The sequence below is a fragment of the Neovison vison genome, chromosome 4, assembly GCF_020171115.1.
Source record: "Neovison vison isolate M4711 chromosome 4, ASM_NN_V1, whole genome shotgun sequence".
Lineage (NCBI taxonomy): Eukaryota > Metazoa > Chordata > Mammalia > Carnivora > Mustelidae > Neogale > Neogale vison.
In genome coordinates this window covers 35917675-35945500 of record NC_058094.1, presented here as the reverse complement: position 1 = coordinate 35945500, position 27826 = coordinate 35917675, and the positions used below count along the sequence as shown (strand labels likewise).

General features: G+C 42.4%; 1 protein-coding gene across 5 annotated transcripts in view; it reads left to right on the top strand.

Moving 5' to 3' along the window:
• The first annotated feature begins 722 nt into the window (after nt 1-722).
• GRHL2 (grainyhead like transcription factor 2) overlaps nt 723-27826 on the top strand; it is a 158621-nt gene continuing 131517 nt past the window's right edge. For 2 of the 5 annotated variants that reach the window (XM_044245191.1, XM_044245190.1), the window contains exon 1: nt 723-795. In XM_044245191.1, the coding sequence (XP_044101126.1) occupies nt 776-795 (20 nt within the window). In that variant the 5' untranslated portion in view covers nt 723-775. Of the gene's footprint in view, nt 853-946; nt 981-24970; nt 25040-27826 lie in introns of those variants that run through there. The other 3 variants (XM_044245192.1, XM_044245194.1, XM_044245195.1) reach the window with 3 other exon arrangements.

The window sequence follows — 27826 nt, the reverse complement described above, 5'->3', positions numbered from 1 at the left end:
AATGTCAAACGTCCTCTTAAAGTGGGTATTCAAAGCCTTGTGGTCATGCTGCGCATTTGATTTCGGTTGGCTTGGGGTACCTTAGTTCAGCTCTCCTTAGGCCTTCCGTTTGACCCACAATCCCTAGTGGTTGCAAGTGTTGCTTTTTTCCAAGCCCCTACCCTCCCCACACACACACCCGGCCGGCCTCCGGGAAGAACGAAAGCGTGGCGTGAAGTCTGCTCCTAGCCCTGAGCCTCAGCTCCCACGGGCTGCTGCACAGCTGCAAGCGTGCCGCCGCTCCACTCAGGTAAACTGCGGAGTGAGTTACCTGCACTTGGAGAAGGGCCTTACCTGAGCGCGCCTCTGCCAATGGCAGCTCACCTGAGGGAGCTTCGCAGCCAATCACCGCGCAGCTCGTCCCTCGGGCTTGTATCCTTTAGTGAAAGAATTCAGCTCCTTGCGAGAAAGTTACCTGTGGCCGCCCAAGTCCGCCACTTTCTGCTCTGTGGCTGCCCATTGCCACGATCCAGGAGGACTCCGCGCCGCCCGGCCGCCTCCGAGCTCGGGCCCCATGTGAGGGGGCCCCCCCTTATCCCACCTTTCCGGCTAGGTGAGGGCGCGAGCGGGCGAGCGAGCGAGAGTGGTGAGGGGGGACGGAAAAGCAGAATTACCTGTAGCTCTTGTTCTGCCATCTCGGGCGCTCTCACACACCTTCACCTGCACAGACTTGAAAGTCCAGTTTCACCAGAGGCTGAGGCTCCAGGAAAAGGGGAGCGAGTTCATTGGATCAAACATGTCACAAGAGTCGGACAAGTAAGTGGATCACACGCGCCGGCTGCTTCTACTACCACTTTGGGCTGATGGCAACTGGTTTGTTATGTTTTTGTTTTTGTTTTTTAAGTTGCTGTTGTTGGTATTTTTTTTTCTTTCTTTTTTTTTTCTTTTTTCTTTTTCTTTTTGGTGTATCCCGACTTTTCCAGATCATGTTTCTACCCTGGGTAAGGGGAGAAACCCTACAAGAATGTGAATGTTTAATACCCCCTTTGGGCCTTGATAGTAAAAGTAGGTTTTCCTCTTTCCTTCCTCCCTTGCGAGTGATCTCAGCTCCCGCCTCCCAGGGCGAATAACTTGCATATTGACAGGGGTTTGGGGAGACGAGGGAGGGAGGCCTGTTATTCTCCCTCTCTTGAGTCGCTCTCACCGCTTCAGGCTTTTGAGGCCATTTGGAAATTCATCTGAGTTCCTTCGATTTGTGCAGAGGGCCTGCGAGAAGAGCGGGTCTTGGCTGCTTTTGTGTGAGCGCAACAAAGAGCCTTTATTCTGGAGCAGAAACGGCCATCTTCCCGTCCTGGGGCAGGAGAGTGCGTGTGTGCGCGCCCGCGTGTGCGTCCCCGTCGGGAGGCGAGGCGCCGGGCGGCCCGGGTCGCTGGGGGTCGCACCCCCGCCCCCTACTCCCCGCCATGCCCTCCCCCGCATTGTTTGGTCGCCTTCCTCAGGTGCGGGAGCACAGGGCCCTACGGAAGTGAGGGGAATTGATTGGAGGCCCCGAGTTTGCACCTCGGTGGGGCGCGGAGAGGCCCCTGGCCCTTAGCGATTCTCCCATGTCCCGACGACGCGTGCACGCCCCCGCGAGCCCTCGGCCCTGCGCTGCCCGGTCGGCCCAGGCGCTCCCCGCCGGCGGCCGCCACCTCGGGCGTGGCTGGCGGGGCAGCGAGGGTCGCGCCGGGCCTTCTCGGGTGACCGGGATGCCGAGGCGGAGGGCCCGGGCGGCCGCGTCCGGCTTCCCGCGCCTCGAAGGCAGCGCGGGCAAGCACGTCCTTAACGTCCGGGACGGGGACCCTGGGCCCGCCCGGTTCGAGCCGCGCGGGTCACCCGGGCCCCGGTCCCGTGGCGTCCCGGTGGCCTCCCGCAGGCCTGGCCCCCGCCTCGGGGACGGCTTTGTGCTAGCAGGGGGAGGTGGGGCCAAGGGCGGGCGCGGGAGGGAGCCGGAGGTGGGTCCCGCGGCCTTTCTCGGGATTGAGTGGCGACGCTCCCTTCCCCCCTCTCCGGCGCGCTCCGGGCCGGGAGCTCGCTGAGTCCTCTTGAGAGCGCGTATGGGCCACCTTTTTGCTTTTCTTGGTAACTTTACTCTGGGGTTGTGGCCACCCCAAGGAGGCCATTTCGAGGGTGTCTCCGCCGGGGCAAGGCCGCTGGTGCCTCTCCTGAGTGGCCCAGAATTGACGTACTGTGAGCGGGCAACGGGAATGCCCTGAGGCCCTGCCCAGGGGTGGAGGGGCGGACCGTCCTCCAAGCACAGCCGCTGGTGGAGTAGGCGGTTCTGACAACACAGGCTGTCATACTTCAACAACAACAGCAAACCCCAAAGACCACTACCAGACTCAAGTTTTAGCCACCAACGGAAATCTCATTGCTTGGTGTGAACCCGAGGGGAAGAACTGGTGTTAAGAACGCTGGAAGAGGGTAGAAGTAGGAATAGGAAGGTGTGGGATTGTAGGCGAATACCCGCCCCTCCCCCCCCTTCTCCGTAGCCTCGGAGAATTCCGTACTCGAGCTTGAAAAGTTCAGTAGCTAAAAGCCGGAGATGACAGCAGGATTTTTAAAATTTTTTGATTGTTTTGCTCTTCGTGTGTCAAAAATGGTTGCAAACCTAGTGAATGTCGGATAAGACTTCTTGCAACTCCTTGATTAAATCGCACGATTAACATTTCCTTGCCCTGGTTAGTTTTGTAGTCCAGCGTGATTCAGATGAATTCCGAATTAAAACGGGTCGATTTTTATTTTAACTTGTTAAACCTAGCACCAACAGACAGTTTATTTAGTATTGAAAATAAGTTCTGCCTTAACAATCTGTTTCACTACGATGCGTTACTTAGTTTTTATGGGCAATAACTATTTGGGATTACATATACTTCTATTTAATGAAAGTAGCTTTTATCTAGTCATGCTTTCCAAAAGTTAATTTTGTATCCTGGGAAAGTAATGCCAATAAGACCAATACCTACAAAAGACTGTTTGACTTGCCTATCTCTGCCTGGACTATTGAGATATGCTTGAAATTAATAAATGATATTTGGATTTTTTTTTGGAATTCTAGCTTTGTTTTCCTAGTGTTAATATTTCAATGGAGGGCTGGAGGGTGGGTCCGGGTTTCACCCGCCTGAAGCTTACGCAATTGTGTGTGTGTTAGGTGGGGTGGGACTGTGGGCTTTTGGAAAAAGATCAGGAGAGCAAGTTATTGGGGCTTCCTGTGGGAGCGCGGAAAGAGTCCTGAAGCTTGAGCTTGCTTTATCAGCTTCATGGTAAATCCACCTAGAAGTCCTATCTGTTTTCGAGAAGCAACCTAAAAGAATACACACAGGATATTTTTCCAGAAACCCTTCAAAGTTAGCTAATCTTTCGGATAGCATAGGAAGATCATTCCAGGTAGCAAGTCTGGACTGAAGTAGCATCATCTTTTTTGTGGTTGTGGACTTTTCAGATTGAAACGTTCTGCTTTTTATGTTCTGTAATGTTGATGCTATCACTACTTAAAGCAAAGTATTTTTAGGACAGCTTGTCTTTGTACATATTTGAAGATTGTCTGTTCCCCCTTAAATTTTATTGAAGATTTATGATATTGGTCAGTAAGCTTGTGTATGCAAGCAAGGCAACGAGAGATTTAGAAACTTTTTTGGGCAAAATATATAAAATATATTTGGGGAGAACATAATGTTACATATATGAATATAATTTTATATGATACCCACAGGTATTGTTCATTACACAAATGTTTTCTGGTTACAGACTATTTGCAACACATTCAGATAGGCATTATGAGAGAGTAAAAAGATGTATGATATGAGGCATGCCCTTAAGGGGCTCACACTCTCATGGAAGCTGAGACATGAACAGACACAAGTAAATATAATGATGTATTCATCAGATCATGATATCTCAATCCTCCTCCCTACTCACCCTTCTTTTGTCTAGGACAGTTTCTTTTAGTAAATCTTACGTGTTTTAAGGAGTCTGGCCATTATTCTAGAAAGGAAACAGAAAATGCTCAAAGTTAATAGCTATTTTGCATGGTATAAACTTTCAAGTAACGGAATAAAACATTTTAATTAGACTTTCTACTCTTTAGTTTTATATATGCATATTTGTTTCCATTGGGCTGTAGAAAATATATTTTAGTATCACAAATATTAAGTAATCATATCTTCCTCAAATCACTAAAAATATCTATCCATTTATTCAGCCAATAAATCTTGAGTGTTACTATATATCAGGCATTGATCCTGGCACTGAAATTCAGTAGCAAGCAGTGTCCTGAGTGGCTCAGTTGGTTAAGCCTCTGCCTTTGGCTCAGATCATGATCCCAGAGTCCTGAGATCTAGTCCTTTGTTGTGCTCCCCACTCAGTGGGGAGTTTGCTTCTCCCTCACTCTGCTCATGCTCTCTCTCTCACTCCTTCTCTCTCAAATAAAAAAAAAAAATCTTAAAAACAAAACAACATAGTGGCTTAAAACAACAATTTGTTTAAAAAAAAAAATCACTAGCAAAACAGAACAGAGTCCTTGCCCTCACAATGCTTACATTCTAGTAGTGGGAGAAACAGATAGTAAATCAATCAAGAAGGAATAGGTCACACCTTAGAGGGTGATAAGTGATAGGAAGGAAAGCAAAGCAGGCTAAAGAGATTAAGAATAATGGGAGCTATCTTATATAAGGTGGAAGGATGGCCTCTCTAATGAGCTGAACTTTGAGCAGAGACCTGAAGGAAGAGAGAGATCAAGCACTAAAGATCCATGGGACAAGAGTAGAGGCAGCTGGAAGAGCAGGTGCAAAGACCCTGGGGTGGGAAAGTGCTAAGAATATTCAGAAACAAGCCTGTAAATAAGGGACATAATTAAGTAAACTAACGAAATCTATAGTCTCCTTAATAGTCCAGGTATTTTTATATTCAAAAACAGACAAAATCATACTTATAAATGGAGAGGTAAGTAAATAATAAGCTAATGGCATCAGTCTTCTCTCTTTCCTGAAGTATCACCAGTTTAATGGTTAAGGTCTTGCGTTCTCTTCCCTACAATGGATTAAATTCTGCACACTCCTTAGTTTTAGAGATGAATAAGTACACACATCCTAGAAGACTGCTGGGAATTAGAACTGAAGAGGCGGGATCAAGTACAGATGGCATTTGCTCCGTCACCCTGCCTTCATCGAACTTACCCTCTAGCAGCTGTCTCAGCCCTTTGATGGTAGCCTCCTGCAAAATGAAGCTTGCCTTTTCTGCCTTCTTCCTCTTGCCCTCATTCAGTTTCTGCAAACTTGTATCTTTCAGAGAACAGACTTATCAACTGTGGAAGTTAAGACACCACAGTATGCTTTGGTTAGCTTGGTATTGTCAATGAAGTAAAGTTATATACAGGCAAAGTTAAAACCTACCTGAAAAATAAGAAGATGCTAGACAACAAGAAGAAAATTTGGATTGACTTATAAAAAAGATGATGAGTTATATATGTGCCATATGTACATATGTGCCTAATAATGTTCATGTGTGCCTAATAAATACACTACTGTGTGTATGTGTATTGTGCTTAATAATAGAAATCTCTATAAGAAATCGTTTAAATCATTGCTTTTCAAACTCACTTGATTACAGAAATACCACCTGAGGCATTTGGTAAAACTACAGATTCCTGGGTCTCGCCCCAGAGCTGTGAAGACAGAGGAGATAGAGCACCTGAATTTAAAAAATTGTGCCAACTACATTTTAATGTAATGTAGGGTTAGTTAGTTAGATCATGCTTTAAGTGAGTGCTTGATGTGACTTTTTCTCTTTAAAGATTTTATTTATTTATTTTTATTTAATTAATTAATTAATTTATTTGAGAGAGAGACAGTGAGAGAGAGCATGAGAGGGGAGAAGGTCAGAGGGAGAAGCAGACTCCCCTTGGAGCTGGGAGTCCGATGTGGGACTCGATCCCTGGACTCCAGGATCATGACCTGAGACGAAGGTAGTTGCTTAACCAACTGAGCCACCCAGGCGTCCTCATTGTGACTTTCCATAATAAATTCAATTTATATGCTCACTTCGTAGGTGTTTATCCAGCATGTCAGTGAAATGAAACCTGGAAGCTTTATTTTACATTCTTTGTGCTATCCTGTTTAAGCAGCTTCTGATATAATTTTAACTTGGCTTTAGAATGCTTTGACCTCCTGTCGGTTTTGTTTGCTTTCATTATTTTGCTGAACTGCCCCTTCTGGGAAAATGGGGTCCTTTGACAGGTCATATATTTCCAGAGCCGCTAAAGATCTGATTTGGAATGATGTCACCCATCTAGGCCTGTGCTAGGCCTGCAGCTAAGGGTCAAGTTCAGATTTTAGGCTGGAGCCCACTCACTAGGGAGCTAGGTTAGAGTTAGAAGGTCAGCCTTGACCTTCTGCAGTTTCACATTAGAACATAAACCTAGTGTTCATTTTTCCAGGGACAGTCATTTCATTGAATTTAGTATCTATTTTGTAGCACAAAGTCAAAGGTAACAAGTTCCGATCTGATGTTGGTCCCTGATGAAATGATTTAATGGTCCCTGATGAAATGATTTAATGGGGTGATGGCTGCAGTTTCATTTCTGGGACTAATGGTAGCTTTAAGTATTACCCTGATAAGGTGGTACTAGACCTCCTGTTGTCCTGTAATTAGGTCCTGTTTTAAACTGATTGCCAGGATCAGGCCACCCAAATGGGCCCAGCGCCATCTGATTTAGGAGGCTTAAAAGAAGTGTTGGAGCAGCTAATGAGGAACTATATCTAGCAATTTCTGTTAGACTCTGCAAAGTCAAAAGGAGAATTTAAACAAGTGGTTAGGTTAGTCAAACATACATAGGCACATTCAAACAACAAAACTCAATAACCCAAGAACTATGTGCTTGAAATCTATAGATAACTTAATCAAGATTATTATTTTGATTTTATGTTTTTAAATTTTTTTTTTTTAAAGACTTAGGTAATTCAAGCAAGTGCTTCAGTTCTCTTTGTGACTTTGATATAACTGGCCACACATTTCTGGTTAAGAAGTGAACAACTGGGATAAACAATATTTTCCCTCTTCCTTCCTAGTTGGAGCCAAACATTTTCTCCTTTCTTCCTTGGTCTATCTCCTAATGCTGCTTTCTTGATTTTTTTTTTTTTCCTCTCATATTGCTTGGTAGAAATTGACACATGCACAGCTTTTATGCATTGAGATAAATGTGAATCTGATTTTTAGTGTTATTATTTTAGTCTGTGAACTTCGCTGCGTTCTCTTAGCATTTACTCCGAGCATCAGTACCCCAACCTTGCTATCTGAGCTAAGAGTTAAGGTGGCAGAGATGATGTTGTCTTATCTAATTGAAGTCCACTGAGTTTAACCTTAGAAAATGTTTACTTTTGAGTTATTCTTAATATATGAAAAGCCTTATCCTAAGTTACTTAGAGTCCTCATTCTTGATACCTGGCCTCTTATCAGGGTGTGGGCCTTCTCTAAAGGTATTCAGGGATTGCCGCTTGCTCGATTGTAACAACTTTATGTCTAAGCTGCATCGAGTAGTGATTGGTTTGGCAAACTTGTCCAGGAAAAATTCCTTAGCGAGCAGCAACAGGTTGAATAGGAATTTTTGCTTTGGCCCAGGAGGACTACTGGTTGCTTAGTAACAACAACATGTACCTGGGAGTCCCTCAGACAGCTTCACAGGTCCTGGGAAGGCCCCCAAAGTTCAGATTCACCTTTCTCTCCACCTGTCCTGTGTACTTCCATCCTTTAGAGAAGTCCCAGCTCCTCTGTTCAAATCCACCCATTTGTCCGTCCATCTATTCATTACTAGGAAATTACATTTTATTCTGTAAGTCTTTTAATGGTAAACGGTAAAAAGGACTTGGACTGTAATCGATTAAATGGGATAGAAACAAGAAAGTATCTGAGGATCTACCTCCCAACCCCCACCCAGCCCCACTCATTTTTAGTGGGAAGAGTGTTTAAATGTGTTTAACTTGTTGCATTTTGGTGACTAGCAGGATTACAGTAACATTATTTCTAAAAATAGCACATTCTGAATTGCTATATACCATACAAGTACACCTTTTTAGGGTTCTTGGGAGAATAGTAGAATAGCTAGTACCTTTCAGGGGATTTCAGTGTACATTTCAACAATAAGTTGGGTTATGGAGATTGTTCATGCATTTGAATAGGCATCGAGTGGAAATCAATTGCTGCCTGCTGGGGATGAAGAGCCTTATTTTACTTTGTAATGAACGTGGCAGTGAACTTTGTGGAGAGCACTTTTAAAGTGATCTGACTTCACATTCACTTCCAAGGAAATGCTTCCTTTACAAGTGTGAATGCAGACACCCTCCAGAGCAGAAAAAGAAAGCAAGAGTTGCTTGCTACTTCTTTTACTTTGCCGTCAGCCTTTCGTCTGAACGCTGGATGTTCAAGTATGGCTCACCCCCCTGGGTCACAGTCTTGTTTTTTAAGGTCTCTGAATTTAGATTGGAGTTTCCGGAAAGGCGTTGAGGGTAAAGAATGGAGAAAAGAGAGGAAGAGAAAGAGCAGGAAGAAACTGTGCTTTAGCCACTGTTGAGCTGCCAGCATTTTTCTTAGTCGGAGAGTCGCTCGCTGCCCGCCTGAAATGTAGTGTGGGATGATGTGGTTATTTGCCCTTCTGGGGAATTGATACTGACTTTAACTTGAAGCCTAGAATCCTAGTGCCAGGATGAGCTGTAGAGATCACACAGGGCATGTGAGTAACCAAGCACTGGATTTGGAGCTAAAAGTTTGGTTTAAGGAGAAAAGGGCCGTGCATTCTTTCTTCTGTGTTGCATGTTGAGGTTTTAAGTATGAGTTGAAAATCTGATATTTTGGTTAATTAAAAAAAATATGTTGTCTTTTTTTAGGAAGGGAGATTGGGAATGGGGGATGCATTGCTTGTTTACTTCTTAAAATATATGAATATATGAACACCTGTTTAAGATTCTGATAGTGTGATTTGGAATGGACTTTCCTTCCCACACTCACCCCAAATCATTGTTTTTAGTTCTCAGTTCAATGAGCCCCATAAAATAACTACTTTCTGTACTTTTTGGATCTGACTTTTCAAATAAGCAAGGAACAAAGGTAGCTTTTGCCTCTTTCCTGAATTGCCAATAAGATAATTAACATAAGATCAGAGAATTCTTTTTTATTTTTCATCTGTAAAATGAAGTTGAAATAAATGATTTCTGAGGATAACCACCTGCTGCAACATTCTGTAAGTCTCATGTTCTCCCTCCAGAGGGATCTGGACTGGTGGCAGCTCACAGAAACAGTAATGGATGTTAGCAAGATAGGAAGCACAGTGGGACCGTCTCTTCGCCCCCCCCCCCAGCCGCCCCATGCCACTCTCTCCCCTTTACCAAAATAAAAGGTGGTCTGACTAAGATGACCAAGAAACAGACTTATATATAGCAGGTGGGAGGAATTTGGAGGGCCTCATGAAATTCAGAAGGGCAACTAGGAAGGAAAGTCTGGTTTACCTAGGGAACCCCTGCAAAGCTTTACTGGGCTGGTAGATAAAGGCTGCAAGAAAATCAGATAAAAAAAGGGCTGGCAGGTACACTGAGAACTCTTTCCAGAGAGAGCCTAGGAAGTGGTTTCCTCTGGGAGGGCTTGAGGAGTGAGAGTGAGGCAATATGGGAATGGATAGAACATGGAGTAAAATTACAAAGCTGAGAAACTTAAGCAAATGGGTAACTTCTCCCCTTCCCCTCCCTCTTGCTCCGTCCCCCCTCCACCCCACCTTCTCCTTTCTTCTTCCTTTTTCTTCTTCCCTCTCTCCTCTTCATTACTCCATTTCCTCTTAATAAAGCATAATTCAGGGACATCCATTTCCAGACGATATTACCAAGCTGGTAGTTTAGTAAGTGTTCAGAGAAGAGTAAGGATAGTATCTATGGTTTCACTTCAATTATAAGGTAATAGATTATCTCACATTAGGCGCTTAATGACCATTCATATAGGTGTGGAATATAATCTCCTTCTCTGTTACCTTACTATTTTATATATATAGTATTTAAGGTCTCTGAAGTCAATTTTCTCTGAGGCCAGTACTGGTACCAGGACAAAATGTATAATGGATTGTAGCCCTTGGAAGATTTTCACATTGGAAGACTTTATAGGTTACGTGACACTTTACATATACATATACTTGCTCTTCAGACCACAATATTTTAGCTGCTTTGGAATTTTCATGTCTACTTTGAAAAATATGTATATCTTAAGTATTTTTGAAAGCATTTTAATAAAAGACAGATGCCTCAATAGAAATATGGTCAAAGAACATGAGTAGATATTTCACAAAAGCTATAAAAAGTTGGGTTTGGGGAAAATACATTTCTAGGAGGATTATAAATTATTACAAACTTTCTGGAAGGCACTTTGGCAAAATCGACTCTAATGGGCCTGCTTGTTGACATCTCACCTGAATTCCAGTTGTAGGGATTTGTCTAAACGAAATAATCAAAGATCAATTAGCATTATTTTTGAAAGTGAAACATCAGAAAAACCCTGAAGTGCCCAGCTACAAAGGATTGGTTTAGTACATTGTGCTCAATGAGATGGTGGGCTAAATCATATTATGGAAAAATACTGAACGGCAGGAGAAAATGTTCAGGGTGTATTTTACTAGAGTTTTAATAAATAAAACCCAAATAATAATAACAACCACCACCACCACCACCCCACAGTAGGTTAACAGGGGTTTGCTTCGTGTAGAGAAATTGTAGCTACTTCTGTCTCTGATTTGTGCCTCTCCATGTTTTTCTATCTTGCTTTAGTGAGCTTGTACTGCTTTCGTAATAAAAGAGAAAAATTTAAAGGTTATACTTTAAAATAGTCATTCTGCCATGGAAACCTTTAAAAATAACACATACGTACTCTAAATAAAGTCGAAAAGTCTGCCTGCTCGCTTGTTCCAGGTAGAATTGCTCTGATCCCCTCACAGACGTCCCTGCCTCTCTCCTGATGGGGGGGCGGGGGCGGGGGAGGAGGGGTAGGGGGGGAGGGGGTGTGTGTGCCTCCCTGCCCCTCACTGATGGTCGCCGCGTGTGTCTTTTGCACTGTGCTTCGCTCACCTGTAGATTGCTCGGGTTTATGTCTCAACATCCCTGTATTTTTGCATTTGTCCAATTACCCGATTCCAACTATTCTTCAAAAATGCACAAATGGGGGCGCCTGGGTAGCTCAGTGGGTTAAAGCCTCTGCCTTCTGCTCAGGTCATAATCCCAGGGTCCTGGGATCAAGCCCCACATTGGGCTCTCTGCTCAGTGGGGAGCCTGCTTCCTCCTCTCTCTCTGCCTGCCTGCCTACTCGTGATCTCTGTCTGTCAAATAAATAAATAAAATCCTTTAAAATAAATATAAGATATACTTAAAAAAATGCATAAATGGTGTAGGAGTCTCCAACCGTCATAGAATTTGAAGCAGGGGAAGGACTAAGAAGGAGAGAAACTCCTCCTACTTAGTAGGCTGTATGCGCCTGCGTAGTTTCCCTTGAAGAACATTGTAGAAAGGCAGCCTTCACTCAGACTCAACCCGAGTGTTCTTGGGAGACACTCGCTGGTGAGTCCAGTTGTATTTGATCTTTAAGAGTAATAGGGAGAGCCCAGAATACAACTTCCTTTAAGAATAAAAAGTAGTTGGAGGCAAGTTTTAGTTTCTTTTCTTTTTTCTTTTCTTCTTCTTCTTTTTTTTTTTTTTACAACAGTTTATTTTTTCCAGAACATAGACTTGCATTTTCCCTGGAGGGCCGAGTGTGTGACTCATCTACCTGCTTCTGCAAGCTGGTGCATAGATCATGCCAGATGCATGCTGGACTCTGTTAGTTAAGCTCTAGGAGATTGCATCACTGGATTTCCTGCAGGCTCTTTAATGGAATCTGTAGAAAATACGAAATGATTTGCTTATCAACATTATCCAAGGAGCTTCCACAGCAGGGGAACAAGAAGTACACGATAGGAACTGGAGAGAGAAAATGGCCTTACCAAATCACTGAAGTTACCTGGGGGGGGAGGGGGTGTGTGGGTGGGACGGGACACATAGAGGGGAGCCAGGCTTAAAATATGTAAATGAACTTTGCAAATAGGAGCAAATCAAAACAATGTTTGGCTGTGGGAATCAACACAAGAGTTTGTGAAGCAGAAACTCACCGTAGGTATACTTGGTTTTGGATTCCAAAGTGAAATTTGCAGTTGCCCCTTTCTTTCTCTTCCATGCCTGTTTTCCCCTCCCCCATACGTTTCTTCTTACTGTGCAGAAATTCATCAGATCTCAAATACGGTCCTACATTTGCTAAAATCATTATTTTCTTTAAATGTTCAAAGTCTAAGTTAAAGCATGTATTCTTACAGGACTTGTGGGAGACATGAACGAAGGGCTTGTTTTTTATCCTGTATTTATTTTCAATTTTAGTAAACACCCTAAAACACCTGGCTTGTATTCTGTTCAGACACACAAAACCACAAATTTGAATTTTGAATTTGCCCACACATTTTGGGACACAATTCATTTGGTTGCTTCTAATACCCTGAAATTGAAACGAACTGGAATAGGGCTTGTTTTTTCCCTTTCCTCATTTGAAAGACCCATATGCTTTTTTTGTTTTGTCTTCCCGATCTTCCTAAACAATGAAATACCGGTACGTACCGGGGTATGTTTAATTATAAGTTGCAAGATTTTCTACTGCAGCATACCTGTCCTTGGCCAGGTGAACAAAATTGAACACTCTATTCAGAGCTTTCAGGACTAACCAGATTTTGTTGTTGTTGTTGTGTACCCAATATTCCTGGAATGTGGAGGAAATTGAAAATGTTATGATTCTGGGACTTTTATTTTACTGAACATGCAATGAACTATTTTATAAATCATTGTTTTGCACTATTTCTGAATGACCCACTCAGGTGCTTCCAAAGCCCTCTCCCAGGCTGACTTTCATTGTAACTATTTTATGAGGCACTTTTTCATTTGCATGTGTGTTTTTTTAAAGCACCATCTCTTGGGGAGACTTTTTTTCTGATTGTGAACATAATATATGGTCATGAGGAAAAACCGGAAACTAGAGAGAGGTAGATAGAAGAAAACTCACTCATAATTCCAGGATCTTAACACTGTATATTTTCTTACGGTTTCTAATAGGTGCCTGCATAAGAATGTGGTCATAAAAGAGTATACAAATTATGATCCTTCTTCTTTACATCATTCATGCCACTCTGGGTTTTCCATTTAATGCTATATTATTAGCATTTTACTTGTCTCTTAAGTATTCTAAAGAACACTTAAAGATGAAATCAACCATCTTCTATTTTTATGTAGGTTGTTTTGCTTTTTCATTATTACAAATTATGCTCATACATAAATGTTTGTATCTCTGTTTATTACTTCAGAATGGGTTTCTGGAAGTATAAGAATGAAAAGATATAAATATTTTTAGGTTCTTGATTCATAATTTGAAAATGACTTCTAGCAAGACTGAAAATTTTTTTCTCCCAACAGTGTTGGAGAGTGTCTTTTTCACAACCTGTCATCAGTAAAAGAGAATTATAATTTTTGGGGGGCCGTTCAAAAGGCAAAATGAAAGTGTATTTTTGTTGTGATTTTCAGTTTCATAATTAATGAAGTTAAACATTTTCTCAGATGTTTATTGGTCATTTATACTTCTTTTTATTGACAATCCGGCTCTTGGCTTTAGCTACTACATATGGCTGTGTTGTGTTCTGGGCGAGGGGACCTTGGGGCTGAGATCCAGATGTGCTTCCCTCTGGCCCCTGCCCAGGAAAAGGGGCACCTTCCAACATCTGCACAAATGCACCATATGGGTCAGCAGTGCCCTTTTCTTGTTTTTCACTTATTTAAAAAAAGAAAAAAGAAAAAAACCATGATGCTGGTATTTTTATTATCGACTTGTAAGAGCTCTTTACACACCTATAATTATTAACCCTTTTGTCAAAATTCTGGCTAAAGTTTCCCCAACTTCCTGTCATTTAATTTCAAGATTTAAAAAATGTTCAGGGCTTTACATTTTTTGATATCAGATGGTAATAGCTCTTGTGTCTATGTGAGTGCTTGCATGGCTCTCCAATCATGACTTGCAAATCTGAGATCAAACTTTAGGGATTTGACTCATTAAAATTTTCCCCTTTACTTTAGCCTTAGTTTTAAGATTATTTAAAAGACCCTTGGGGGGAAAAAAAAGACCCTTGATAAGGTGACTAATTCATACTTAATTGTAAAAACATTAGGATATACAATTACTTTCAAAACTACTACATAGAGAGGTGTTAAGACAACCAACACTTTGACATCTGTATTTCTACTGTCTTTTCTATGTATGTACATGCAAATGTGTCCAGCGATGAAATAGTAATTTACATACTGTTTAGTAACTTATCTTTTCAGTTAATATTGATCATGGATAACTTTCCATGATGATATTTTTAATGGCCTCATAGTTCTACATGGAATAGAAAAGTCCAAATTAGCCGGTTCCCTGCTGTCATACATTTAGATCATTCCCTCGGTTTTCTACTATTAAAGTCAATATTTGGAGGATTATCCTTAGAGCTAAATCTTCATGTACTTTTTAGTTATGTCCTTGGAAAGTGTTCCAGTGAATAGACATTCCTGATCAGAGGCAGGCTCTTTTTAAAGACATTTGGTTCATATTTCCAAATTGCGATCCAGATATTTCCTCCTCATTAACACTCCCACCAACAGTGTATCTGAGGGAAAGAGTCCTCGTTCCTTTCCCAACGATGCATATTATCCTCTTTATAGTCCTTGCCAATTTGATAGGGTAAAAATGGTAAGTTATTTAGGACTGTATTTCTTCCCACTTCCTCAAATTGTGTTTTCTATCTCAGGAGAGCTTTATGTTTTGTTTTTAATATATACGGTGTTTTTTTTTTAAGAATTTATTTATTTATTTGACAGAGAAAGAGATCACTAGCAGGCAGAGAGAGAGCGGGGGAAGCAGGCTCCCTGCTGAGCAGAGAGCCCGATGCGGGACTCGATCCCAGGATCCTGGAATCATGACCTGAGCAGAAGGCAGCGGCTTAACCCACTGAGCCACCCAGGCGCCCAGTATATACAGTAGTTTGATTTCTTACAAGCTCTTGTTGGGATTTTTTTTTTTTCAAGATTTTATTTATTTAACAGAATGAGAGAGAGAGCACGCACAAGCAGGGGGAACAGCAGGTACAGTAGCATAGCGAGAAGCAGGCTCCCCAACGAGCGAGGATCCCAATGTGGGACTCCATCCCAGGACCCTAGGATCATGACCTGAGCTGAAGGCAGCTGCTTAACCAACTGAGCCACCCAGGTGTCCCTCTTGTTGGAATTTTGTAGAGAGGTTAGTGCCGGTAAAAACAGTCTGTTAACAGAAGGTCCAGCCATGGTCTCCCCTCTTAGTACAAGTCATCGGGTCTGAGAACTGTCCCTAATTCACTGCTCCCATTCTTTGCCAATGAAAGCAATGACCCAGGTCTGCACTCAGTCTCCCTAACTGAAGACCACAAAAGTTCGGGAACTGCATCGAAGGACAAGGAGCCTGTATCTCCAAGCTGACTGATGATGACTGAGAGTACAGGCTGACTGTATTCAAACAACAAATAAGCGGTCACCGCACACATCTATTCCATTTGTGATTTATCGAGGGCCTGCAGGCCAGGCACAGAGCTGGGCACCATGCCAGGTGCCGAGCCCACAAAGATGAAACAGACTACTAGCGTAAGGTCTGAGATTCGTAAACAATATAATTAGGAAGAAAAGTAATTTAGAAAGAAATGCACATTTACCTTCCATTTGGGAGTAATTAGTTCTGGGAAAATTGGAGGCAGGAAGGTCCAAAATAAGACAAAATAGTGCAGGTCTTCAAATTTTCTGCTTTATTTTGATTTGAAAAGACCTGTTGCTGTTTTTCATTTTTCCGGTTTGGTCAGGCTTTCATCCATTCACATTTTGGGGGTCGGGGGGGGTGTGTCTCCGATTAGAGGTTTAAGAAACACTTCGGTCTATCTAAATAGTGGGGATATTTAGAATGGAATCACTTTTCCAAGATAAATTTCTAGGGCTCGGTAATTAAATTTTTTAAAAAAGATTTTATTTAGGGGCGCCTGGGTGGCTCAGTTGGTTGGACGACTGCCTTCGGCTCAGGTCATGATCCTGGAGTTCCGAGATCGAGTCCCACATCGGGCTCCCAGCTCCATGGGGAGTCTGCTTCTCTCTCTGACCTTCTCCTCTCTCATGTTCTCTCTCACTGTCTCTCTCTCAAATAAATAAATAAAATCTTAAAAAAAAAAAAGATTTTATTTATTTATTTGACAGTGAGAGCGAGAGAGGGGACACAAGCAGGGGGAGTGGGAGGGGAAGAAGCAGGCTTGTGGAAGAGCAGGGAGCCCGGTGGGGGGCTCAACCCCAATTCACTAGGATCATGACCTGAGTCGAAGGCAGACGCTTAACAGACCGAGCCACCCAGGCGCCCCTCAAATTTTCTTGAAGCTGTGAATTTAAGAATTGTTTCATTAAGAAGTCTACCATTTGCAAGATACAAATAATGGCCTTCTCCCTTAAAAGCCATAAAGCACTATGTCAAGGAAGGGGAATGGGTCATATCTCATGTTTTTCTCTTTTTTTCCAATCTAACCATAGAAGTATTTGTCCATGATTTTATGATATTTTTTTTTCTAAATGTTTTAGTGGCTACAGAGCATTACCTGTGGGTTTGCTATCATTGACTTAGATTTAGGTTACATGTAGGTCATTCCCATAGTTGTCACTGTTATAAAATCATACTTTTATAAAAAAAACTTTCAAGATTTTTAAAAAAGATTTTATTTATTTATTTGACAGAGAGAGAGAAATCACAAGTAGACAGAGAGGCAGGCAGAGAGAGAGGGGGAAGCAGGCTGGGCAGAGAGCCTGATGCGGGGCTCCATCCCAGGACCTTGAGATCATGACCTGAGCAGAGGCTTAACCCACTGAGCCACCCAGGCGCCCCCTTTCAAGATTTTTAGATCACTTCCTAGAATTAATTTCTGTAAGTGGAATTTGCTCGATTAAAATGTTTGGATTTTTAAGAATTTCATTACTCAATAATTATACATTTAGGCAGAAAAAAAGACAAGTACCCTTTCTGTAATTCTTTCTCTCCTAGCATTTTCAGCAGAATTTTTGCAGTTTGTTGCATAAAATCCTAGATGTGTTTCTAGGTATTATATCACATATGAATGTTATGTATTCGAGAGTTTTAAAAATTTTCATTTTTTTCTATATAAATGATTTTATACATGTTGTTACATGAGTTTTCGATTATTTCATGTCAATATAGAACACTTTTTTTAAAATAGTTGCACAGTATTCTACAGTATGAATATATGTGTGGCTAAGGGATGAATTCATAGAGGTGGGGCAAAGGCTATGCATACTGAAATCTTACTTTGTTGCCCCCCAAATACTTCTTTTATTTATATTCTAATTTATAATGTTTGAATATACCCAATTCTGCCTACCCTCAAGCAATGGATCTTATCAGTCTTCACAATTTTTGCTAACATGAAAAATTTTATCTATTCTCTTACTTTACATGTCTTTAATTCTATTTATTTTTAAAGATTTTATTTATTTGAGAGAGCACAAGGAGGGGAGGGGCAGAAGGATAGGGAGAAGCACGCTCCCACTGAGCAGAGAGCCCAACATTGGGCTTGATCCCAGGACCCTGACATCATGACCTGAGCTGAAATCATATGCTTAAGCGAATGAGCCACCCATGCACGCCTCATATATTTAAAAGCTACTTGTATTTTTTTTTCCCTGGTGGACTATTAATGCTCTTTGCCTATTATTCTATTTTGTGGTGGCCTCTTAAAAAAAAAAAAAAAGCTTTGTTGGGGTATAATTGATACACAAAGAACTGCATATATTTTATGTAACATTTGTACATATCTTAATGTATGATTCAGTGAGTTTGGACATATGCAAACACCTGTGATACTCTCCCATAATCAAGATAATAGACATATGTAACACCTCCTCTAGGCTTTTGTGTTCCTGTGTGTGTGTGTATGGTAAGAACACAACATCAGATTTACCTTCTCAACAAGTGTTAAAGTGCATAGTATCATATTGTTAACTATGGGGACTATGTTGTATAGCAGATCTCTAGAATTTATTCATTTAGTATAACTGAAACTTTAAACTCATTGTGTAGCAACTCCCCCTTTTCCCCTCTCCCCAGCTGCTGGTACCAAAATTGCATTCTCTAATTCTTCTTTTTTTTTGTATTCTCTTCTTCTGTGAACTTGGTCACTTTAGAACCTTCATATAAGTGAAGTCATGGGATATTTTTCTTTCTGTATCTGGCTTATTTGACTTAGTGGAATGTCCTCCAGGTTTATCCATGTTGTTGAAAATGGTAGAATTTCCATTTTTTAAGGTGAAATAATATTCCCTTGTATGTATACACCACATTTTTCTTTGTTCATTCCTCTGTCAATGGACACTTGGTTGTTTGTATTTCTTGGCTATTGTGAATAGCCACATGATGAACGGCGAAGTGAAGATAATCTCATTGAGATCCTGATGTCATTTCTTTTTGATAATATACCCAGAAGTCAGATTACTAGATCACATGGTACTCTTGGTCTTTTCCTATGAATTATAAGAGCTATGTATGTATCCAGAGATTAGCCTGTTGTCTACCACTTTGTCATATGTCTTTTGACTATGTTGCGTTTTTGGCTTTGCAGAGATTTTTAATTGTTAGGTAGTTGAATTCATGTGTTTTATTTTCTTTTTCTTAAGATTGTATTTATTTATTTGACAGAGAGAGAGCACAAGCAGGGGAAGTGGCAGGCAGGGGGAGAAGCAAGCTCCCCACTGAGCAGGAAGCCAGAGGACATTGGGCTCAATCCCAGAACCCTGGGATCATGACCTGAGCTGAAGCCAGATGCTTAACCAACGGAACAACCCAGGCATCCCTCTCATCTGTTTTCTTAAATGGCTTCTAGGTTTTACACCTTACTTAGGAAGGCTTTCGCTTTTTTAAGTTCCACACAAACAATCCCTCCCCTCCCCCAACACTAGTTTTTTCCAAATTTTATTCTGCCATTCTGTGACTTACAATTTCATATTTCCACTGAAAGCTTTGATCCATTCGGAATTTACTTGGTGAAGAAATGAAGTAGGGTTCTTACTTGATTGCTTTTCTGGATGGCCACCCTACTGTGTCAATACCACTTACTAAGTAACACAAACTTTCCCCCCCTTAATTTAAAATCCAGCTTTTACCATATATTAAATATCTTTATGTTTTGGGACTGTTTCTTCACTCTTTATTCTGTTCCACTGACCAAAACATTTATGCTTCAAAAGCGATTATGTACCTATTTATTTATTTATCTCTATAAAATATTTTCATATCTGAAGTGCTGGGCCATCTCATTATTCTTCTTTTAAAATATCTTCCTGGTTATTCCCTCCCCCCTTTTTTTTCTTTTCATTTTCAATATAAACTTTAGAGTCAGCTTCTGTAGTTCTCAAGAAATCCTGATTTGGAAATGGAAAGAAAAAAGGGAATGTATTAAAATTTAGGGACAACTTTGGTATAGAGTTGATATTTTATTCATTTTAGGAGTTATTTTTAAATTAATTTTGTATCCTTTATTAACTTTAATTTTATTGTTAATATCATATTTTCCTATTGAAGAGCAGAGTATGTCTTGCTTCATTTATTTAAATCTTTGATGTCTCTCATCAAAGATTTGTGCCTCTATTATTAAGTTTACTGAAAAAATAAGTTTTCTCAAAAGTATGTTAACTTTTTGGTACTGTTGTAAGTGGAGTCTTTTCTTCCTTCATGTTTTTTTTTTTTTTAAAGATTTTATTTATTTATTTGTCAGAGAGAGATCACAAGTAGGCAGAGAGGCAGGCAGAGAGAGGAGGAAGCATGCTCCCTGCTGAGCAGAGAGCCCGATGCGGGACTCGATCCCAGGACCCTGAGATCATGACCTGAGCCGAAGGCAGCGGCTTAATCCACTGAGCCACCCAGGCGCCCCTTCCTTCATGTTTTAACTGGCTATTTTTTTTTTTTAAAAGATTATTTATTTATTTATTTGACAGACAGAGATCACAAGTAGGCAGAGAGGCAGGCAGAGAGAGAGGAGGAAGCAGGCTCCCCGCTGAGCAGAGAGCCCGATGTGGGGCTCGATCCCAGGACTCTGGGATCATGACCCGAGCTGAAGGCAGAGGCTTTAACCCACTGAGCCACCCAGGCGCCCCTTAACTGGCTATTTTGATATAGGTAAGATACTGATTTTTAAATGTTAGTTTGTATCCAGCTGCCTTATTTTATTGCGATTCTCTTGGATATCAGTCATGAGGTCATAGTGTGTGCAAATTATGTTTATTGATCTCTCCCAATTTGTATACCTTTTATTCCACTCTCATGTCTAAGTGTATCAATCTATCACTATAGAACAATGTTAGCTAATACTAATAGTCGTGAGAGTGGACATCCTTGTCTAATGTCTGCAGGGTTTCAGCATTGAATATGATGTAGTCTTTGAAAAGCTCTTGGTTTTAAGTGATCTTGTACTTGCCTATACATCTGAACACCTCTGTTCTATTATCTGTCTGTCCATTCATCTCCTTTTCCTCTCTAAGTCTCAGATTATCTATTAAGTAATTATGTTATCTATAAAAAATGATTTTTCCCCTCCTTTTCAGTATTTCAGATTTCTTAAATCTTTCTCTTATTGCATTGCTCAGGATGTCAAGTATGACGTTGAAAAATAAGTAGCAGAGGACATTCTGGAAGTGGTTTTAATGTCTTATTTTTAAGAATAATGATACTGTAGGTTTCTTGGCTCGCAAAAATACTTTCCATATTGTTATTCTCTTACTATAGAGATAGCCATTAATACATTTCCTAATTGTTTTTGGAGCAGTCTTACATCCTTGGGATAAGTCTTGTGTGGTCACAGTGTAAAAATACAGTGATAGATTCATGAATATTATTTTGGAGGATTTCATAAATATATTCACCCAGTCCCACTGCTGACTAGAATTATGACCTTTGTGACCTTGGGTAAGTAACTTAGTCACACTCTCCTTCAGTTTCTCCTCTTCAAAACAGGAATAATAGTAAGAGATCTTGCCTCCCAGCATTGGGATGAAGTCTGTAAGTCCAGAGTACGTGGTAAACACTCAGTAAATGTCAGCTGTCCTTACATCGTCATTGTAACTGATTCTGTTTGCTTGTTTCCTGTGTGTGTGTGTGTGTGTGTGTGTGTGTGCGTCTAGGTTCATGCAGTCTTTCGTGTTTTGATATCCATGTTATGCTAGTTGATTAGAATGAGTTGGGAAGCGTTCCATGTCTTACTATGCTCTGCTGTGATTCAAACAATGTTGGAATGATCTATTCCTTGAAGGTTGCCTGTGCCTGGTGAAGGTCCTTGACTAACCTTTTAGTTTCTTATTGTCTGTTCAGGCTGTCTGCTTGAAGCCAGATTTTAACATTTATATTTTCCAGGAAATCATCAGTTTCTGATCTCTTCTTTTTCAGTGGGATGTCTTCACATTTCTTACACTTTTTTGTTAATCAGATTTTACCTCACCTACCATTACCTTCCCTCCAGCATCCCCCTTACGTACACATTCACATCCATATCACGCACACACAGAGGATAGCTCATCATTGCCTTTATGGATAATTCGACTAGAAAAAAAATGGGGCCACAGGCAACAAGACTTAGGCAGTGGTTCATGTAGATAGAACGGGACCAACAGCTGAAAACGAGGTTTAGTCTCATTTCAGGTAGAACATACATAAGATTTGGCTCAGTTTATGTGTAAGTTAATTCAGATCCTCCAAGAAGCCATCACTAAGATGAGATTAAATAAGCAAGGACTTTATGAAGGGAATGCCTTATCCCAGATCTTCTGAAGAGAGGTAGAGTAGGTACTGGGTAAGGTAGGGAGAGCCAGGCCCAGAGGCAAGTCTGACCCTGAATTTGGCGGGGTAGAAGCCTCTTGCCTGCCCAGCAGGCTGCAGAAGTTTCCTCAAAGCCTTAGGAATCCTCTAGCTTGTGCCATCTGAGCCGTTCTGTAGCACCTAGGCTGGGGTTCATCACTGACAGGGGACAGTCTGTGGGACACCTGGCTTCAGGGGCAGCTGGGCCCTTGTCAGTTCTCTCTAGGCTGCGGGAGGTCTACAGGGTGTACTTGACTGACTATCACAGAGTAAAACTTCCCAGCAGTGGAATGAACCATTTTGTAAGGTAGAGACTTCTCACTAGAGGTGTTTTTTGTTGTTGTTTTTTTTTAAAGATTTTATTTATTTATTTGACAGACAGAGATCACAAGCAGGCAGAGAGGCAGGCAGAGAGAGAGAGGGAAGCAGGCTCCCAGGTGAGGAGAGAGCCCAATGTGGGGCTCCATCCCAGGACCCTGGGATCATGACCTGAGTGGAAGGCAGAGGCTTTAACCCGCTGAGCCACCCAGGCGCCCCCTCACTAGAGGTGTTTTAACAGAAGAATGTTGGGTGCAGGGGCGGGATGATTTACATTTGAGAGAGTCTCTGTCTTCCTGTCCCCCATCTCAAGCCTTCTTTTTTTCTCTCTCCTGTTCTTTTCCTCTTCCTCCACTCCCTGCTCTTCCCACCCCCACCCCCAATCCTTCTCATCCTATTCCTTTCCTCTTCTCTTCGTCTCTTTTTCTTTCTCTGCACACACACACACACAAACACACACACGCACACGCACGCGCGCGCATATGCGCTCTTGGGGTGTTGTAACCACGCTTCCTACTCCTTAAGCTTTGTTCACAAATAAAAAATTTCTTTTAATACTGTAATTAAACACGTCAGCACCCTGCTGCCTTCCCCCTCCACTCAGACTTCCTTTCTCCCCTCTCTCTCTCCCAGTGTCCTGTCTTTTCATTCAGTTCATGAATTCTTCTGATGAGGCACCCGTGAGAAACTCCTGATCTTGGGGTTGTAAGTTCAAGTCCCATGTTGGGCACAGAGATTACTTAAAACAATATATATTTAAAAAATAAATATATATTTAAAAAAAACCTTCCTAGAAAGAAGAAACGCCTGGTTTCTCTTGCCAGCCGACTGGCAATGCGATCACTTCAGTCAATCAGGGATGTTTAATAATTTCAAACCTTAAAATGTTAATGTTGATAGCTAAGGTAGATAGAGTGCTTTACTGTGTCACAGGGAGTAGTCTAAATGTGCTATATGTATTAACTCAATTATTTCTCAAATCAGACCTCTGAGAGTTGATGAGAAAATGGGGCACAGAAAGGTTAAGTGATTAGCCCAGTGTGCCAGAGCTAATAGGGAGCAGAGCTGGGATTCGAAGCCCTGTGTTCTCTTTCTGCTTTAGTCTTCATGCTTCCTTCCTTCGAAAGGGAACAGGCTTGGGGTCCTGATCCCTTTCTCAGGAGATTCCCATGCGCACTCACCTGCTTTATTTCACCAGAAACTTGGTAGTTTTGTGGGTGAAAACTGGCAGTTGTGGGCTGCACGTATTTTAAATTTTTATTTTAAAAAATGCTTTTAGTTTAAAATACCTAATAATACTAAAAACTTTTGTGAAAAATAGCAGTGTCCCGAGACCCACTCTCCTCCCTGGATTGTGGTCTCCAGAAGCAACCATACTGAACTTTCCCTTTGTATTCACTTCTGTTTGTCTCAGTAATAAACACTGTCATACCATCTGTTGACTTTCGACAAAAGTTTTTTTTCCAGCCAAAATAAAGAAAATAGTGTTATTAATTCTGTTGTCTCTGAAGGAAAGAAAAAGAAAGAAAGAAAGAAAGAGAGAAAGAAAGAAAGAGAGAGAAAAAGAAATTCCTCCATATTTCAGCCCCAGGTGCAAGTCAAGGGGCTGCCGGCAGAGCAGGCCAGGGGCCAGGTCAGTCCTGCCCAGGGCTCCAAGAGGGACCAACCATGGGTTTGGTTCCTCAGGCCTGACTGGGAGGCTGCCTGCTTCAGTTTGGGGGAATGAAGGCTCAGGACTAAGAAGGAGAGATAAGGTCAAGGTCAAAGGTCGGGACTACTGAATTCTGGTGTTCTGGTTCCCATGTGGAAGCCAAGTGCCCCAGAAAGGGCCAGAGGCCAGAGTTACTGAATCCTGGGTTGGCAACCAGATGGCACTAGGTTGCTCAGAACTGATGGCTCTGGCAGAGGCTGGGCAGCCTGGCCTTGGGCTCCTCAGCAGGGTCAGGCCACTCTTGGGAGCCCTGCTGTCTAAGCCGGGACTATCCTGGGCTGCTCTGGGAGGTGAGGCACAGGTGCTGATACCTGGGCTGAGGCTAAGGCTTAGGGGTGCCTGAGATTTGGGGGTGCCTCCTTTGGGGTTCCCTGAGGCAGGTTCCCCCTCAGATTCTCCCAGGCCCTCCTGACCCTCAAGGTTCTACTTCCCACTGGGACCTTCAAAACTGAGAAGACCATGGTCAGGGGGCCTTGAAGGCCAGAACCCCTTAGTGGGGCCCAGAGAAGCAGGGAGCAGTCCAGGCCACCGAGGGGGCTCCCGCTGCCACAGAGGAGGACGCCAGTCACCATAGCCACTTAGGGAGGGTGGGGGCCCAGCCAGGCCTGGTCGCCAGACCCTGTTCTGGGTCCGGGAGTGTGCCTAGGGGGTGAGTACTGTGGAGAAAGTTCAGACCGCCTCTACCACAGTCCTCGGCGGCGCCGTAGCAGCCCCCTCTGGGCCCTTCTGAGGCCTGTTCAGGCAGGCAGAGGCCAGTGGCCACGGTGGTGGCCGCGGTGGTGGCGGGCCGGGTACAGGAGGAGTGGTCACGGGGCGGGGGCGCCTGCAGGCCTGCGCACATGACGCTGCTGCCGCCCAGCGGGTCCTGTGACCTCCTGTGACCCGGGGCTGTGGTGGTGGCCACGCCTGCGCAGGACAAGTGACGTGTACACACGGCTCCTGGGAGGGTTCTTCTCGGAGCTTGGCCCCCGCGCTGCGTCCCGTGGCTGCTGGAGAAGGGGTGCGGGACTGGAGGTACGTTTGCCAGGCCTCGCCTGTCTTAAAATGTAGTTTCTCTGCCATTGTCCTAGATGGACAGTTTGGTTAGATGCGGAATTCTTGATTCTCAGAATTTCCAGGGCACCGCTTCCATGGTTGCTAGATTCCGAAGAGGCTGACCCTTTGCGTGTGACTTTTTTTTTTTCCCTCTCTGGAAGCTTTTAAAATCATCTTCATATCCTTGGTTTTCTGAAGTTTCATGATAAATGCCTTAGTGAGCCCCCCGCCCCCCTCCCGCTTTGGTACTAGGTATTCCATGGACTTTTTGATCTGGACATTCAGGTCCTTCTGTTCTGGAGCATTTTCTAATGTTATTTCTGTGATAATCACTTTCTATTAAGTTCTCTTTTCTCATTACCAGTTCATACTATTTTCATACTGGGCCTCTTGGGCTGATTTCTCCATTTTGCTCACATTTCCTCCTCCTATTGTCTATTTGTCTTTTTACTCTGCTTTCTGGATTTGCCTTCACCTTCATCATCCAAACTTTCCATAGCATTTTTGACATTTTAGTCATACTTTTTTAAGTTTACAACAGTCCTAGCTTGCTTTCCTTTTTTTTTTTTTTTAGTCTCCTCTTTTTAACACATGAATGCTATAATCTCTTTTTATCACTCTGATATTACATTTATTTTCCTCTGCTTTTTTGTTTGTTTGTTTGTTTTTTTTGGTTTTTTTGCAGCATCTCTGTTACCTGAAACTTCTTGTTTGTGTTTTTGTTGTATCTTGTTTTTGTGTTGACCTTCATGATTCTTGCCTCTCCATTGAGCTGTTCAGTGGCTCCGTATTTGATGGCTGAGTGCAACATACTCGCTTAATAACTGGCTGGAAGGTGTATGTTGGAAGTGGAAGGGAGGGCGACAATGAACCAGCTCCTTGACTAGCTCATTTCACTGGGAGATAACCAAGCAGTGCCTTTTCTTTGGGTTACCCCCAGAAGTCAGTATTTCTAGGTCTTTACTCCGGGACCAGTGACTGTTTCCAGAGAAGGACCTTCTCCTTCTTCTTCTTTTTTTTATTTTTTAATGAAATATTTAATTTATTTATTTGACAGATAGAGAGAGATCACAAGTAGGCAGAGAGTCAGGCAGAAGTGTTGGGGGTGTGAAGCAGGGTCTCTGCTGAGCAGAGAGCCCGATATGGGGTTCGATCCCAGGACCCTGAGATCCTGACCTGGGCCGAAGGCAGAGGCTTAACCCACAGAGCCATCCAGGTGCCCCGGACCCTCTCCTTCTTAGTAAGGGGACGGGAGTGGGGTGAGGCGAATCTTGTGGTTTATTACGTTGTCTTGTCACATAGGCCCTCTATTTTCATTCAAGGGCCCTATCTCTCTCTGGTGCTTGGTGCCCCCAAACCCAGGGCCTTTTGGGTTCAATATCACCTTCCATCCATGCTGAGATGTCAGAGAGGTAGATGCCTGGCCACTGGGGGTTGGAAAAGAGATTTAGGGATGGGGCGCCTTACTGTTTCATGTATTTTTATCCAATCTTCTTGTTTTCAGTCACTCCCCACAGGCCTACATTCCAAGATCCCTAATGCTTCCAATTCCTCAAGCTTTCCTATTTGGTACTATATGACTTGCTTCTTGTATATCCTTCTGCGTGTCTTTAAGCTTCGTATACTCTACTATGCTGGGGCAGTTGCCACTCTTCTAGTTTACATCTCTCCCTAATTAATTAATTAATTATCTGGTAAGCTTTTGCCTTTTCTCCCAATTCTTTGATCTTTTTAACTACCATTATAATGGGGTTTTGGATAATATGTTCAACCTGCCATATTAAACCAAAAGTCTCTTTTGGGGTTTTCTTTTTCTTCGTTTGGTGTTCTACTTCTGGAATATTTAATATCTCCACATTTGTTCCTCTTTGTCCCTGATTATCTATAATCTAGTAGTGACTTTAATTCCTGTCCCTCTTCTGCATTCACTGTGATTATCTCAAGCCTTTCCTTGGTCATTAATACATTTTTCAGTTCTCTTTTTGTACTACTAATGCTGTTGTTTTGGTCTTCTCTTTTCTTAGCTCTGCAGTTTCCCTTTCTACCTAATTCTGTTTTGCCATCAACTTGTACTTTTGTCTTATTGAATTCATGTTCTTATATTTTAGAGTGGAAAGCAACTTATGGGGATTCTATTCTTTTTCGGGTGGGAGAGGTTAGTTCCGTTTTCTTATGCATACTATGTTCTCTCATTATTTGTTTGATATCCTGTAGTATTTTTTGCCCTATTTCTATGCCATTTCTTTTGTTCATGCTTGATATGTTCTATTCAGACCTTGTTTTGTTATACTGTAGTTAAAATGAATGGTTTCCTTAGTGTCTTCCCACCATCTGAGCCCTGTCTGCATGCCCTTTTATTTGTTTATTTTTAATATTTTATTTATATTTAGAGAGATTGAGAGAGAGAATGAGCAAGGGGGAGAGGTGGAGGGAGAGAAAGAAACAGAGTCCCACTGAACAGGGAGCCTGACCTCGGGGCTCAATCCCAGGACTCCGAGCCAAAGGCAGAAGCCCAACCGACCGAGCCACCCAGGTGCCGCACATGCCCTTTTAAAGCCAGCACCCTCGAAGATGTAGCAGGGTGGGAAAGCTCAGCTTGACCTTGGGTAGCCTATGAATGAATTGGTAAAATGCTCTGTGTGACGTTGACTCTTCCTCTGCAGGAAGGCCTCCTTTTCCTGTGTGTGGGGGATGCCTTTGGGTTTTAGATCAGCCCCCTCCTTGGCCATGGAGTACTGGGGCCTCTACTTTTTTTTTTTTTTAAAG